The sequence below is a fragment of the Thermobia domestica genome, chromosome 5 (genome assembly GCF_964235325.1).
Source record: "Thermobia domestica chromosome 5, izTheDome1.hap1.1, whole genome shotgun sequence".
NCBI classification, from domain to species: Eukaryota; Metazoa; Arthropoda; class Insecta; order Zygentoma; family Lepismatidae; genus Thermobia; species Thermobia domestica.
Window position 1 is genome coordinate 318991721 of NC_137458.1, and position 17508 is coordinate 319009228.

At 37.8% G+C, this 17508-nt stretch overlaps 1 protein-coding gene across 1 annotated transcript in view; it reads right to left on the bottom strand.

The window, feature by feature from the left end:
• Window positions 1-17508, bottom strand: part of p115 (General vesicular transport factor p115) — a 91632-nt gene that overhangs the window by 28090 nt on the left and 46034 nt on the right. The window contains exon 11 of the mRNA XM_081760502.1: window positions 6105-6215. Within this exon, the coding sequence (XP_081616628.1) occupies window positions 6105-6215 (111 nt within the window). The remainder of the gene's footprint in view (window positions 1-6104; window positions 6216-17508) is intronic.

Below are 17508 nucleotides of genomic sequence, written 5' to 3' on the forward strand. Positions count from 1 at the left end.
TTCCTTACTTTTCCTGATGACCCCAACTAAGAACTGAAAACTCAGAATTTCGTTACGCTGGATCGAAAGGAGTTATTCAAGTACAATTAACAATCAGATGAAAACTACAAGTCTGAAAAACTGCGATTGGGCCACTAATAACCCCAAATCTCGGAGTTATCGCGATGGTGCGATATGTAGCAGAAATTTCTTCGCGCTCATAAAATAAGTGGAGCTAACTCGACATAAACGGATGGAATCATGCCTCATTCCTTTACATTAAAGTGCAGAAGAAAAGGTGGTTTCACCGGACTGTATCGCAGCCACACAGTGCCCACTATATTGTTTACCATGTTTCGAACAAGACAGGTGGAGCTCCCTGAAAGGCTACGAACTGTGAGTTGCTCAAAGAGGAGACTGTAAAAATAGATTAAGCACATTTCTCGGGGTAATTTTATATTTCTTTCTAAAATATTGTGTTATATTATGTATTCCTTCGTAAATGAGAAGCTGAATTACCATGATAGAAAATATAGGTAACTTATTTTGAAGTATTACCATATTTGCGCGAATATAGGTCGCACCAAAACTTTTGACATAAGGATATAGAAAAAAGTAAATCTCGAATATAGGCCGCACTGCTAAATTTACGAAAAAGTTTAATTAGACAGTACTTTGAGCTGCCTCTCTCTCTCTCTCCTTCAACTACCACATAACTAAAGGTGACTCATCACCACCAGGACAGGTTTTCGAAGGTCTGGTGACGAGACTAATTTAAGCGACAGTGTAAGGAAATTCAAAGTTGATTTATTCGAGAAAAGTTGATCATTTGGTTTCTGAGTGACGATAAGAAAGGCGCGTAACTAATCCACACAGCGAAATTTTTAAACTTCAAGTTATCAGCTACGCAAAGGAACACAGAAAGCGGGAAACTGGACGCAGATTTGATGTTGATTTAAAAAAAAAAAAAAAAAAAAAAAAAAGAAAGAAAGAAAGAAAGAAAGAAAGAAAGAAAGAAAAAAAAAGTTCGTTGGTGGTGTGCAAGTGAAGAGATACTCTTAAATAGTTCCAAAAGTCGGTGTTCATTTCAAGGCCAAAATTGCAAATATCCAGATGTGGAAAAAGACTCGCTTGATTTTGTAGTTCAAAACAGGAAATGTGGATATGCCGTTACAAATGAAATTATTCACATTGAAGGGTGCAAAATATCACGTAAAAGAAACATCTCGCCAATGGAATTTAAATTTTCGAATGTGTGGGTTCGGCGATTTATACAACGAAATAATCTATCTGTTCGTCGCAGAACTACGATTGCACAAAAGCTGCCTCAAACTTGCGAAAACAGTTTGATACCTTTTCAGTGTTACGTGATCCAACTTTTATATATATATATATATATATATATATATATATATATATATATATATATATATATTTACATTCCCTAATAAGGAATCCAGACCAAACGCCACTCTATTTTGATATGCTGAACAGCACTACCATAAATAATATAGGGGAACGTAGTGTACAAATACGTACATGTGGTGCTGAAAAGCAGCGGTGCACAGTGATGTTGAGCATTACAGCAGATGGATGAAAATTGCCATTATATGTGGTTTTAATCGGAATACCCCCCCCCCTCCCCCCAAGGGAGGCAGCTCTTGATGGTGGGTAGATGACAGAGGAACTGGTTCTAGACTGGATTTCAGCTGTGTGTAATAAGCGGCCAGGAGCTGTTCTTTGCTCAAAATCAATGCTTCTGTTGAATAGTTGTCGCGGGTGCACTGCTAATCGAGTGAAACAAAAACTGAAAGAAAACTATGATCCTGGCGGCATGACAAATGTGTTGCAGACTTTGGATGTGTATATCAATTATTCATTCAAAGCTAGTGTAAGACAATTCTATAGAAATTACATAATGAACAAAGCAACTTCGACGTCAGGAGGCCGTTCGCAATATGCGTCTGTGTCAGAAGTGTGCCGTTGAATTTTGGCCGCTTGTTAGTCAATATCGAAAGTACTTATCATGAGAAGTTTCAAAATAACTGGAATTTCCAATAATCTTGATGGAACTGAAGATGACCTTCTTTGTGATAGTGCTTCTGAGCAGCACTCTGGATCGTCTAGCGAGGGTGAAGAATCAGACGCTGGTAACACTGAGATGGTATGAAGTATTGGTTTGATTTGGGTAGGTACTAACAAGCTGACGAAGTATTGCGAAACCAAATTCCTTTTCCTTTCTCAAGAACAGCTACTGTATATAAATATTCCGTATATATTATACATACTGTATACGTACTCCTGTTAATAAAATTATTAAGCGTATAAGTGTTATTTGTGCCAATGTAAGGTGTTATCGGTATCAATGAAGATGGCAATTTTTGCGAACAAGGTTTACAAAAGTAACTGCTATTTTTTTCTTAAATCTTTGATGGTTTACAAAAGTAACTGTAGTAACTTGTAATGCTATTAATTTCAACCCACAAGATACGTGTATATTTTGAAATTGACGATTTATGATCTGAGGGGGGGAAAATCTCGATTATAGGCAGACCTGTAACCTGCGGGGGGCGAGCGGGGCGGTAGCTCCGGGCGCTGATAGCAAGAGGGCACCGAATGAACAAAAAGGAAGAGAAAGTGTTCGAAATGAATACACGATGCGTCGCTCCGAAAGAGTATTGGCGCCCTATTAAATCAATACTATTGTCGGTTTGCAAAGAAAGAAACAGATTTTGCTCGCTACGCTCGCAATTCGAACGTTTGAATAAGAGTCACAACGTTATTAATAACGATGTGATATACATGCTGCTAAGAATGACTTATAGTGTACGCAGAAGCTGTGTCAGAACTTAACCCAACAAATTTCTTCTTTTTCAAAAACTGATCACTATCAGTGATTTTTTTTTTTTTATTTTTATTCCATTGACATATGAAATGCTTCCAATTTGAAGGAATTTATTGGAATAATTTCTCCATCAACTACTTGTATCGTCAGGATTTTTATTGTGCATGCGTAACCCATCTAGTTGTGATATTTTTATCTATCTACATGCATACAAAAGATATATACACACGTGTGTTAGTGTATTTTTAATATGTTAATTAGTAATAAGGAATCTTAAATTCAGAATTTTCAATCATTAAGAAATTACTATAATTTCAAACACATGTCGTGGCCAAACTATATTTTGGGTTTTAAGTACTTAAGTACGTGAGTCGTTTAATATATGTTTCCCTAAGCTGTAAAATATTACTTTTAAAGATACATTTCATGTAGGTGGTTCCTTCTACATACAATTCATAAATATGTAGGTAGCTCCTTCTTCACCTGTCTACATAATTCCCACTACGATTCAGGGATTTGTTTCACCAATTTGTCCAAACCCTTTGCAAGAAATCAAGACCCTGGCTATTCACTACTCTCCTCACATTCAGCTTCACTTCTTTACCTGTTTCGAAACGTTCACCTTGCAATGTAAACTTTAACACCGGAAAAAGATTGAAGTAACTTGGCGCTAAATTGAGGCTGTATGGAGGGAGAGTGGGGCAGCTGCTCCCACCTTAATTCTTCAATTTTTGTGTCTTGTTTGCGTCCTGAGTTGGAGGTAAGCATTATAGTCAAGAAGAAGAGACGGGGTCGCTTATGTCGAATGCGTTTTCCTAAAGAAGAGTTCAGGTTTGACACAAGAGACCTGGTCTCCTGTCTACTAATGATGAAGTGAAGCGAAATGTGAGGAGAGTGCTAAATACTCAGAGCCCTGATTTCTTGCAAAGGGTTTGGACAAATTGGTGCAACGGTAAGACAAATGCCTAAGTATCAATGAGGATTGTGTAGAGAGATAAAAAAAGACGCACCTACACATGTACAGTCACCTACATAAGTACCTGGACCCCAAGTAATGGAATTTTAACAGTCAGGGGTCTAGGTACTTACAGGGTCGTATCCAGAAGTAGTAGGACTGATTTTTTCCCGCGTGCGCGGAGCAATGTAGGGGGGGCTGCAAGGCCGGATGTTATGGAGGGGAGCCTTGGGAACAGGTGTCGACCGGCGGCAGTCGCCTGCGTGCGTTAGTTGAGTGTGGACCACTGTGTTACTGACCTCCTGTTGAGACGCCTCGTCGTCAATTGCGATGGAGCGAAATTTTGAGCAGCGGTACGCCATCAAGTTTTGCGTCAAACTGGGAAAATCAGCGACCGAAACCAAGGATATGCTTACTCAGGCCTACAAGGAGGATACCATGAGCCGCACAATCACCAGGTAAAAAGAAGGCCAGAATGTCGAAATCGAAAGTAAAATCGATGTTGATTGCATTTTTTGACCGTCGTGGCATTGTCCATAAGGAGTTTGTACCTTCTGGACAGAGTGTAAATGCAAGATTTTACGTGGAAGTGCTCACACGGGTGCGAAATCGGATCACAAGAGTGCGACCAGACCTGGTGGGGAAATGGAAGCTCCACCATGACAACGCGCCGTGCCACGGCGCACGGATTATGAGGGATCTCCTGACCAAATTCGGTGTTTCCACGTAGCCCCCCCTCCAGCCCTGATGTGGCACGGCTGGACTTCTTCCTGTTCCCCCGTATCAAGAGGCAGCTCAAGGGGCATCGTTTCCACTCGGTGGAAGCAGTCCAAGCGGCGACGACGAGGGCGCTGAACGGCATCCCGGAGGACGAATTCCAGAAGGCCTTTGCGACCTGGAAGGCTCGCTACCAGAAGTGTGTGAATGCTTAAGGGACCTATTTTGAAGAGTATTAAGTCGATGTACCAAAATGTTCAATAACTTTAAAAAAAAAAAAAAAAAATTATCAGTCCTACTACTGGATACGACCGTGTATGTGGGTGACTGTATGTATAGTTCACAAATGTATCTTAGGGAAACTTATATAGTGAACGGCCCACGCACAAACATTAAACATATTTTTCACTTCCATCGACCAATGTTAAGAAATTCGCAAAGAAGGCTCCTTCTGAACTTTCGTTACATTTCTCAAAATATTTTTTACCGTAAAAGAATCTAAATTAAAATCCTATTTACGTGGTCACATACAGAATAAAATTACAAAAGTTTACAATTATTACTGGAAACTGACGCTGTCACCCATTTCGAACATTTTACAATCACATACAGTGGTTTCAAATGTATTTAAATTTAATTTCTTATTAATAGTATAAAACGTTGTAAATAGTTGTAAATTTCCATAACTGTTCTCCAAGTGAATTTGTATACAACCAAAGATAGTTTTGGAAGTTTAACAGGAAATCCAAAGCAAGCCTCTTGAAAACAGCTCCTTTATATAATGATCGGTTTTGGTAGTTGCAATGGTCTGTCCAAACAGTTTCATAAAAATTCTATGTAGCATAACAACAAAAGCTGCTTCTCTTATTTGAAAAGAAAAGAAAAAGAGAAAAGGAAAAGTTTATTAAGGTGAATGTAGGAGGCGCCGAATTCTACTTCGCCCCGGGCGCCGAAATCTCTAGCTATAGATGTGATTATAGTCCACACCATGATTTTTCAAGCCAAAATTTAGGAAAAAGTGCGGCTTATATTCGTTTCAAATTAGCTTCTGGTTTACCTGTTATTTGCTTTTATGCTTTCTTTAATGACTATTTTTGGTGTTAAATTTATTTATTTATTTATTTTTAAAAATCAATACTGCTTGGTTTCGGAAATCGCCTCTCCCGATAATCTGGCCTGTACAGTCCCTTGATCTCATTCTAATAGTCCTTTATCTGTGGAGTTTCTCAAGAGGCACGTTCATAAGCACAATCCAAAGACATTTGATGTACTGCAACACGTAATCTCCACCGCAATATAGTACAATACTCCAAAAACCCTTAACTTTCTCTTCAGGAACATAAAAAAATCGTGTCCAGATATTCTTGCAGATCGTTGCACCTGCTCTCCTTACTTATAACGATACGTTGATCATTGCTGAATTCTACATTCTGTGTCACTCTCTTTACAGTGAGATATAAGTATAGTGATTTTTGGGACAATCTATTTAGCAACTAACCAACAAAGATGATAATAACAATAACAATAACAACAACAACAATAACAATAACAATAACAATAATAATAATAATAATAATAATAATAATAATAATAATAATATGAAAATACCTTACTGAAACTAGGAACTGAGTTATCATTAAAATGAACACAAATTCCTAGTAAAAATGCACACATTCCTTGCACCACTTCCTCATTGTCGTCGTGTTCATTGGACCCCGCCTGGAATTAAAAGAAAAAAACAATTAACAAATGCAACACTGAAAAAACTTTGATCAAAAGCTATGCACAAGATTACATGAACATGATGTATCCTCAAAGTGAACGACGGATAAATATCATGTATTCATGCCACTTCCTTCTCTTTAGTACATATTATGTCTGTTTCTATCTACAAGGAGCACAGAAGAATCACAAGATGAAATATCAAATGCCAGCGGAATAATGTTAAATAAAAGAAGGATTTGTAGCAATGTTTACAGAAATCGAAACCCAACAATAAAAAGCGAATAAGTGAATTTAGGTTCTAGCTATTACTGAAGAGCAGATCAATAATTATAGACGTGACTCGCTCCATGGCAGCACCAAATCGAAACGTTACACGACAGCGGAGCAGCAGTGTAAACATCAGTGACAACATGTACCAAATGTAGCCCTGCGTATAGTCGTCGCTAACGCTAACGATCTGAGCTAGCAGTCCTGGGTTTGATTTCTGATGAGGACACTCGGTCGAAAAAGTGTAAAACCTTCTCTAGGTCAGCCATCCTGAGCGAGGTTTTTCTTGACGTGATGAACACATGACACTGCTAGTCGTTTGATTATGAACATCAAATCCATTGAAGAATGAAAGGTACAATATGCTTATGTATGCCTATCACTGCAACAAATATACGAATGGACTATGAAGTAGCGAAATTACGTCACTTCGTGACAGAATGCGCCTCTCTGGAACATGTTACGAGTGCTGCCAGAATTTTGCACTATTAGTCCGTCCTTGTGTAACATTCAAGTTTTAGTTTGCCACCTGTCGATCACTCTTCAAACTACGCCATCATTGTTACCAATTTTGAGGACAAAAGCGCGCTATTTCTAAATTTTTTAAGCACACTTTTGAAGTTTGCATTTGAGTATTCAATGCATTTATTAAAAAGAACAAAATTATTATTTAGTATGAGTGACAACAGAAAATAAATTTCTATAATGGAAAGAGGTACTAATTGTATTTTTACGCACTAGTATTGTGTAATAAATCCTAGTAGTTATTTTATCTCACTGTGCGTAGCAACTTTCGATCCTTTCTACCTATATTCCATTTTTTTTTTCCTTATGGCTGTTCATCACGTTTTTGCAAGTTGATAAATTTCAATTTACTCATCAAACAGTTTAATTTAGGATTAAGTATCAGTTTTGTTACACACGGGGGTAAAAGTGAGACGGAATGCGGAGAAACATCGTTCCCCAACTTCACAAAAAATATCTATGGCTTCTCTCCACTTCCTAAAAAATTACAATGGACAAAGATAGGCACAGGAGATGGCATGACATCATGCGTCCCCCTACTTTTTCAGATCCACTTTTACCCCTGGTTATACACCTGCATTTGAGAAGAACAAATACAAATCTGATAGACGACCAGCTTGACTTTTTCTCTCTCAGAAAATTCCCTGTGATGACACCCTAAGAAGTAACAGAGAATGAAATATAAGTACGCACAATAAGAAAGTAACTTTTATGTTTTATTGCAAAATAAAGTTTCATTACAGTGAACTTTCTCCTAACAGCTCTACATGCAACGCTGGATGTAGTTTACATGAATATGTAGTTAAAAATACAATCTGCAAATTTTCAGTTTGTACAGTTTAAGTAAGTTTTCTTACAGACCTAGATAGGTTCTAATAAACCTTAAGAATGTATATAAAAGCAAGTAATTACACACTATAGTAGGGCCGCTGTATCTCTGGCTCTGACAGCTGTGCGAAAAAGAAAGCGAGAGTTGATACTACATTGACACCCCCCCATAAGGCTCAATGAGTGACCGAGCTGTCATCGCGCTGGCATGGAAACCAGACGTTGTTGCCGTTCCGTATTCTTCCTTTTGTTTGTGCATAGTTGAGTGAAAACTGCATTGAGATCGTGTTTGGTTATTGCAACTTTTTTCTTTGCTTTTTGTGTGTTTGGGTTGCTGTTAAGAAGTATTGCTATTAATTGCTGACAATGGCTAGTTCTTCAGAACCGAAGCCAAAGAAAATAATGTATAAAGGGCAAATTGGCAACACTGTTTTGTCCACGTGCAGAACTGTCAGAGCCAGAGACGTAGCGGCCGTACTATACACAGTGACCATCATATACGAGGGGCGTCCCATATTGATTTACATTTTTTTCTTCTTTCAGGGTCCACCATTGAGCTCGTCATTACAGTTGGAAGGAAGTAGTACTTAGGTCTGCCTTCAGGTGGAAGAAGAATACAGAGAAGTGTAATCTCTGGAAACTACAGCACATTTTACCAACAGCTGTAAGTACGTGAGCGGACAACATGCAAGGTGATCAACAGAGTTGGACAACGTGGTTTCTATGGAAAGAGGATGTATAGACTGCGGAAATTCACAGGCGATCGGTGGCAGTGTGCGGAAAGTGCGCATCGTCACGCAAAACCGTATACAACTGGATGGTCCGGAAAAGTCGCCGGACATCAACGGAAAAGGGAGGGACCAGTTCTGGAAGGAACGTGACTGTGTCAACAACAGTGAACATTTCAAGAGTGGAACGGCTTATTCAGGACAAGAGGTTCACGTTCACGGAACTGGAAGCGGCCACAGGGCTTGCCAGAATCACTCTGTACCGCATAGTGCACGAACACCTTAAGATGGGTAAGGTGTCTGCCAAGTAGGTTCCCAAATCCCTGAATGCAGCCCGAAGACAACAGAGCACGTGAGCAGGACGTGAGCAGTGATCTTCTGCAAGGCTACAGCTAGGATCCAGAAAGCTTCATGTCCAAACTCGTTACGGCGACGAGACTTGGCTGTACTGCCATGAGCCAGAGACCAAAGCTCAATCAATTCAGTGGAAGCATAAAGGCATCCCCACGCCAAAGAAGTTCTGTACATAGCCCTCCGTAGGCAAACGCATGGCCACAGTCTTCTAGAACACGGATGGAATCATCCTTATTGACTGGCTGGAAGCCGGGACTACCATTAGCAGTGAGTAATACGTGATAACGCTTCGAAGTTTGCGGCAAGCAATTCAGAGGAAACGACTAGGAAAATGGGCGAAAGGTGTGCTCATGCAACATGACAACGCTCGTCCCCACACGAGTCGGGCAACCGCGACTGCCATTAATGAGCTGGCGTTCTAGGTGCTGCCACACCCACCTTATTCTCTTAACTTGACCCCTTCTGATTACCTCCTATTCGGGGCATTGAAGAAACCGCTGCGACTTCCTGGAACTGCAAGACGCTGTCCGGATGTGGGTGCGACAGACTCCGAAAAAGTGGTTCCAGAGGGCATAGAGAAGTTGCCACATCGGTGGCGCAAGTGTGTAGTTCTTAATGGAGACTATGATGAGAAAGTGGATGTATCTGCCGATGCATAAAGGTTTTTATAAGCGCAATAAATAAATAAAATAAAGTGTAAATCAATATGTAACGCCCCTGGTATTAACGATGTTGTCAAAAAGCTAAATCTATAAATAAAAATTAAAATAAAAAATGCATTCAAGTAAGCTATTAGCTTGAAGAATAATTAGTAACTGATAATTTCAAATTGGCTCTCTCTTAAAAAAAAAAAAAAGTTCGTAATTTTCAGTAATTTTATAATGCAACAAAGTAATTAAAAAAGCAGTGAAGAAAACAGGTAAATAGAAAAATGTATGCAAAATATTCGTTACTAACTACAGGATATTAATTTATGTTGCCGTCTGTACAAATCAAACTCACAAGCTCGGTTCACGGTCTCGAACTCAGTAACTAAGTGAGAGTTGATAGTGAGGCAGAGGCCGTTTCGGAGCGAGCGTAAGTCTCACTTAAGTTAGTGTGAGGGGTCCTTATTGAGAATAGCGAGCCCAAGCCCTTAGCGAACGAGAGCACAGTGAGATTAGTGAGCGTGATACTGAGAAAGCGTGAGCTTTGTATCGAGAATACTGAATCTAAGCTGGATAAGCGTAACTGAGATTAATGAGGACCAAGCCTCGATGGAAAATGGCCATCTCTGATCGAAACTCGTAAATCCTAAACTCAACCGTTGTGTGTTAGTTCTACTGCGGACAGCGAATTTTAATAACTGTATGTTAAAACTATTTTGTTAATTACAAACTAAATACGATTATTATTTCAAATAGTAGTTCACAGGATTCCTAGACAACATGATACGTAATCAAGTGCAAGTAAGTTCGTTCCTCTAGTCGCTGTCTTAGCTTAGATTTTTGGCGAAATGTCATTCTGGCAACACTGTAAGTTCTATGGATGGCAACACTGAAAATTCTTCAGGTTCATATTTTCTGTTGTAGAATAACATTATCTATGATTGTGGTAAGTTGCATTTCATTATCTCCTTTCACTTATGAAGAAACATGCAAAAGAAAAGTGGTAAAATTTGTATTATTTTTAGTACGGCAGGCTATTAAGTATTCGTCTCCCTTAGCCTAAAGGGCACAGTCGCGGGATGTTAAACTGAAATATTTCATTTAATTTTGATTTTCATAAAAAAAATATTACATTAAATTTGGTTAAAATTTACTTTTGACGAAGGAACATTTAAACAGATTTAAAGAAATCAGTAAAAATCAAACCATACCAATGAAAACAGAAAAATAATTTTCCACATAAATCAATCGGCTAAAAATCAAAATGGCACAGCTCAACAAAGTTAACTGCAAAATATAACATTTTAACTAATTAGTAATTATCTTACCACAGCACTTTTAAAACCTTAATGATTAGTACGAAATTCTCTTATTTTAGAAGTTTATACGGAAACAACAATAACAATAATGTAGTCGTCGTCGTAAAGATTCTTATTCTACTATTCCTTATCCTGTTCTTTCGTATAGGTGTTCTATTTCAGCTGAGAGTATAGCCTTTATTAGCCTACATGGCTAAACTGTGCGACATGAAACGCCCTAAATAAAATTAAACTCCCTCGTGCTGCATATTACAAAGTGCTCTGGCTATCCAGATGGTTATGTTAAACTGAGAAGAGCATACTGAGCGGACATGTTTTCAGATGAATTTTGGGTTTCCAGGTCGGAACTCGATCTTTTTTACTGTAAATAGCTTTCAAATAGTCTCAAGATGTTGGATCAACATTGGAAAATCTGCGCCTCCGTCTGGAATCAGAATCGGGATCATGTCGACTCACTATTAGGCTATGTGAAAGAAATGAACTAAGTAAAGCTCGGTTTGAGTAATAGAAGAAAAGAAACAAATGAATTTCGAATCACAGTTGACTTCCAAACTATGTGAACTGACTATTCAAATAGATCAATACTTGAGGTCGCAATAGACAGGTAGTGAGAGATGAAATCTGTTAAATAGAAAATTTCTACTATTTCCGGTTGGAACAAAGTTTACCATTATAGTTAAAATCTATTCTTGGGACGCTGAATCTATTCTCAAAAATACTTTTTGACATCTCTTACTGTTTCCGCTCTACCGAAAATGAAATGAAATTTTTCAGTATAACGTCCATCATTATGTCCTTTAGCCGACGGGAAACGGATGGTTAAGGTAAATAAATAATTATGTTCTGGTCAGGAATCGAATCTAGGACCCCACGCCACCGCTCCCCCAAGCGCTCTACCACTGAGCCACCATGCCCCCTTCTGCTCTATCAAAATGTACAGAGTGTTTGAAAACAACACCGACAACGTTTGGGAGGTGATTCCTGACACCAAGGTAAGACAAAAAGTATAGACCAACCTGGGTGCACAAATGCTTCCTTTCGGAGTTATAGGCTGCCGAAAACATAAAAATGAACATTAAAGATCAATAACTCCAAAACTATGGGGCCTACCGTACTCGGATCAAGACTTCACTTAGGAACTAGTACGGGCCCTATCCAAATATCCAAGATTCAGAATGCTGCAGTACTTCCGCAACTATTTTTATAGAGGTAGTTGGTGAGTACTTCAAATTATACCCCGTAGCCAAACTCCTCCTGTGAAAATTGTTGCATGTGTACCTTAGGATTCTGAAACATGGATATTTGGATAGGGCACATACTTGTTCTTAAGTGAGGTCTTGACCCGAATACGGTAGGTCCCATAGTTTTGAAGCTATGGACCTTTGAAGTTCATTTTTTTTCTCGTGTTTTCGGCAACCTATAACTCCGAAAGGAAGATTTGTGCATCTAGGTTGGTCTATACGTTTTGTCTTATCTTGGTGCCAGGAATCACCTCCCAAACGTTGTCGGTTTTGAAACTCCCTGTATATTCAAAACCGGAAGTACTAGCGAACTTTAGCCACTTCTGGTTTTTGCAGTGTATTATAGATGGAGTTGGTACGATTTTATAGACGCTGAATCGATTCCAAGAAACCTCTTGTCGCTATGTTTAACTGTTTTGGTTCTATGGCGACTCATATTGAAACGGGAAGGACAAGACGTTTTTACCACTTCGCGTTTTAGTAAAGTAATGCTAGTGGAAGTGGTTATCTTTCTGGGGACGTGACACCAGCTTTAGAAACCTTTCGATCTCTCTTACTGTTTTTCCTTTATCGAGTTGTACACTGAAACCATAAGTATAAGTAAATTTTTACTATTTCCAGTTTAAAAGATTGTTGCGGAAGGAGATGGTATCTTTTCTTAACACGTTGATTTGATTCAAAAAATCCCTATCTATTACCGTTTGTTTGTACGACAATCATTATTCAAAGTAGAACTTCTAGCAAATGTTTACTATTTCCGCTTTTAGTAGAGCAATACAGGTTGTGTTAGTATCCTTTTTTGAGTTATTGAATCGATTCAAAAAAAAAAAAAAAATCTTGTCGCTATAGTAGTGTTCCCAGGCGTTGGCCCGATTTTGCCAATGGTCCCTGGCCCAGGACGGCAGGAATACATAATGACCACCACTCTATGTATTGGCAGGGGTACCTTGGATCACTCCAAACTTTTGGAAGGCGTGCATAGGACCACCCCCTAAAAATTGCCAACATTAATATTTTGGTATAGTAGTATAGGATCAGGGCATGTATGTGGCTTCGTTGGTCCATCTCGATCCAAAAATTTAAACTTCGAACAGAACTCATTCATAGTTAAGCGATTAGCGTAAGTGCTATTGGCGCGGGAGACTTGGGTTCGATTCCCGGTTGGAGCTCAAGTGGTTCGGATCCCACGTTAAGCTGTAGGTCCACGTCTTATATAGCTTTGTTGTTTAAAGGGGCGCTAAATTCAAATCAAATTAAATTAAAAATAGAATTTCCAGAATTTTTTATCCTCTTTGATGAGGTTTATGACATGGTTATATGGACCAGTGGGTCCACTCTCCTTCATAGAACATGGTTACATTGAGAACTCCTTTTAAATTTTGGGAGGGATCCATTGCTTCATCCCTTAAATTTGGAAATTGTCAAAAAGTAAACTGTGGTGAATATTCTCTAGGACTTAAATATCGCAGCCTTGCTACAAAAGTGCTACAACTTAAAACTTGTCAATTTTTAGTTATATATATTCGGATTTGTGAGTCTGTCCTCTATCCGGCAATATAAGAATCATGGCTCTAGCTTTAATAGAAGCTGTATGAGAGCGCTAGTTTCACTAGTCAACATCATTATAGTAAATGTATTACCAACACTTTCAAATGTAATTTACTCAAAACTAACTTTTTTGAGTTGTGGAACTTTTGTAGCGAGGCGAGAGTGTGATATGCTTCTGTAAATTTAATTGTTTCTGTTTGTCTCCTTGTATTGGTAAAATAAATAGCCAAAATATCTGTATTGCCACGTGCTCACCACGTGGTCGGTTATTGATCTAATTTATCTTCTTTGCTGAGACTTAACTGAAAAAAAATCTAAGTTTTACGTCCCACGGTTATGCCGGTTAGGCTAAAGGAGACGGTGATGATGAGAGATGAGTGAAATGGTGGAACGAAGAAAGTGGGAGGAAACGGGAGAACCCCGAGGAAACCCACGAGCATGGTGTTTGTTCACCACAAAGTCCACACAGCGCGAACTGGGACCGATCCAGGGACCTCAAGCACCGGAGTTGAACGCTCTACCACTGAGCCACCGCGCCCCCCAGAGAGACTTAACTGCATCATATGGTTATGGTTGAGTACATGGGTCAATTCTTTTACATAAGACCGTGATGTCCCCTCTTAAATTTTGCGAGAAAAATATATTGACCCAACTTAAATTTGGGAATGATCAAAAAGTAAAAAATGGTAAATGTACTCTAGTATGCAAATACATATATTTTTTACGTTTGGTTGGTTCACCTAATATCCCAATGTAATAAAAAAAAAAGCGAAAACAAATTTGAATTAGCATGAGACGGGTTTATAAATGTAGTGCTCTAACATAAGAATAAATAATTAGAGAGCTTCGAAATGTGGTGTTGGAGGAAGATGAAGATAACATGGACAGATAGAGTAACGAAAATGTTTTAAAATGGATAGAAGAGAAGAGGACGCCTCCAGCCATCATCCTTCGTAGAAAGACCAATTGGATTGGACACATCTTGCGAAGAAATTATCTTCTTACACCGCCATAGAAGAAAAAATGGAAGGAAAGCGAGGAATAGGAAGAAGAAAAATGATCGATGATTTGAAAAACAGAAGAAAATAGTGTGAGTTAAAAAAAGAAGCGGAAAATCGAGAAGCACGAAACAAACATTTCCAGGTCAAAACTGAAAATTACGAAGAAATGGAAAAAAAAACCATTAGTCCCAGAACCTGTCAAAAGGCACAATACTTAATAATAATAATAATAATAATAATAATAATAATAATAATAATAATAATAATAATAATAATAATAATAATAATAATAATAATAATAATAATAATATGAACATATAGATCAGTAAATTGGTTTCTTCTCTTAAATAAGCCACAAGTACCATGATACACTCCATTAAAATTTTGGGAGAGCCATCCTTAAATTTTAGAAATTGTCAATACTTAAAATGTGTCTAGGACTGTAAATGGTTTCTAGGACTAACTGTAAGGTGTATAATCCTATAAATTTGAATGGTTTCGTGCTGTTTTCTTCTATGGGTATAAAATTGCTAAAAATCGAAATTTGGAAATTTTGTGATCTAAGTTATCCTATAAAATGTGGTTTTACTGCATTTATGTTTCATGTTGATCTCTTACATGTGTAAAAAGATTGCCAAAAATTCAAATTTATGAAGGTTTTGATCTCATCTAAGATGAGACTTTTTAATATTATCTGATCATATGAATGAGTACAGGATATTTTCTTTCATAAGACAGTAGTCTCTTGATACACTCCATCTTAAAATTCGACAGGTTTCACCCTTAAATTTGAAAGTTGTCAGAAATAATGATAAATATTTCTAGTTTTCGTGTTGACGATTTTTTTAACCCATAAAAGGGCATATACATTGCTATTAGGCAAAGCAAGGCTATTAAAATTTACAGTTTTTTGACAAATCCCAAATTTAAGAGTGGGTCAATGTACCCCTCCCGAAATTTAATATGTGAGTATCAATGTGCCCATGTCCTAGGAAAGGGAATTGATCCCTAAACTTAACCATATAACACGATAAAGGCTCGTGAAACAAGATAAATTAGGTGTGAGAACATGGCAATACGGAAATTGTGGCTTTTTTTTTAACTCATACAAAGAAACAAGCACCAACAATCAACTTACAGAAGTATGTATTTGACTTCTAGAGAACATTCACCACATTTTACATTTTTAACAATTCCAAAAGTTAAGGGTGGGCCAATGTACCTGTCTCAAAATTTAAGAGGGGTGCGTCAATATACCCATGTTCGAAGAAAAGAATGGGAGCCCTGTACTTCCCATATAATTATACAATGTAATAAAGCCTCAGGAAAGAAGACATAAAACATTCGAAACTGGATTTTTTTTTTAACCCATAAAAGAGACCGATATGGATCAACCAAGATTACAGAGGTATGCACATTTATCCCAATCCCATACTACCATACCAAATTTTTAGTTTTGGCAATTTCCAGAATTTGAGAGGGTAGTTCTATGCATTCCCTTCCCAAAATTTCAGGATGGCCCAAGGTACGCATGCCAAATTTATGTACTTTCTGGCAATAGGCTCTGGGTCATAAACCATGGGTCCTGAGGTCCACTGGGAGCAAAATTGAGCCAATACCTGGGAATACTACTGCTACTATAGTTTTTTGCTCTATGGCAATCAACATTGAAACCGGAAATGCTTAATTTATACCACTTAATGTTTCAATATAAGATTAATAATAAAGAAAATGGAACCCACCCTTGGGATGCTGAACCAATTGCAAAAATACGCTTCTGGATATATCTTATCGCTTTTGCTCTATGAAATTAATATTGAAACTGGAAGCAGTAGTAGTGAACTTCAACCACTTCCGGTTTTGGTAGCTGAATCGATTTCAAAAGAACGACTGTCATTATTAGAGTTTTGGTTTTCTGCCGATCAACTTTGAAACCGGAAACAGTTGATTTATGCCATTTCCAGCTTGAATACAGGATTAAGGGAGGAGATAAAATTATTATTTGGGCCCTGAATCGATTGCAAAAAAAAAACAGCTTCTCGATATCTTCTACCATTTTTGCTCTGATACCTTTCTACAGATGAACTGAACAGACAGACATAACTGTTGCACAAGACTTCCGGCAATTATACACAGCATAGTTTGGAAGTCTAACAAATGGTAAGTAATGGTTGTTAGGCACTACTATGCTCTAATGAAGGCCATGCACACGAAGAATTCTAACGTACCAGTGAGCAGAGGCCTGTCCCACCAGTAGCTGCAATCTGTGTGAGGAAAACGAAAGCAAGGGTCAGCTCACCTGATACTATGGCTAATTTTATACAATACGAAAAATCGTAATCCAACACAGCTTCAGGTACCTAATTACCATTAAAAAGTACTATGCGCAATGGTTGATGAAGTAGTTGATTAATTAATAATTAAAGCAAATAATCTAATTTAATATTTAGAACTGACTTGCCTTTATATGCGTCTTAATTTGAAACTGCTGAACGTTTTCGACAAGGCTTGGATTCCCAAGTGATGTAAATTTGCAGTAAATCATTGAAGAAGACATGGGACCTTCTCGAAACCGTTTAGCACTTTCAAATGTGAGTCGTTATTATAGGTTAGTCATTGCTAAATATTAATATATAATGTCATTTTATTTTATTAAGTAACTAAATAAGCTATGGTTTTCACTACCTCATATATTTATTTCAAGATATATATATATATATATATATATATATTAGAAACCTGCCTATGCACAGTAATACGAACTAAAGCGTTGAGTTATATTACTAACTGTTGAAAATCCATCTTGATATTAATTATATATCATACACT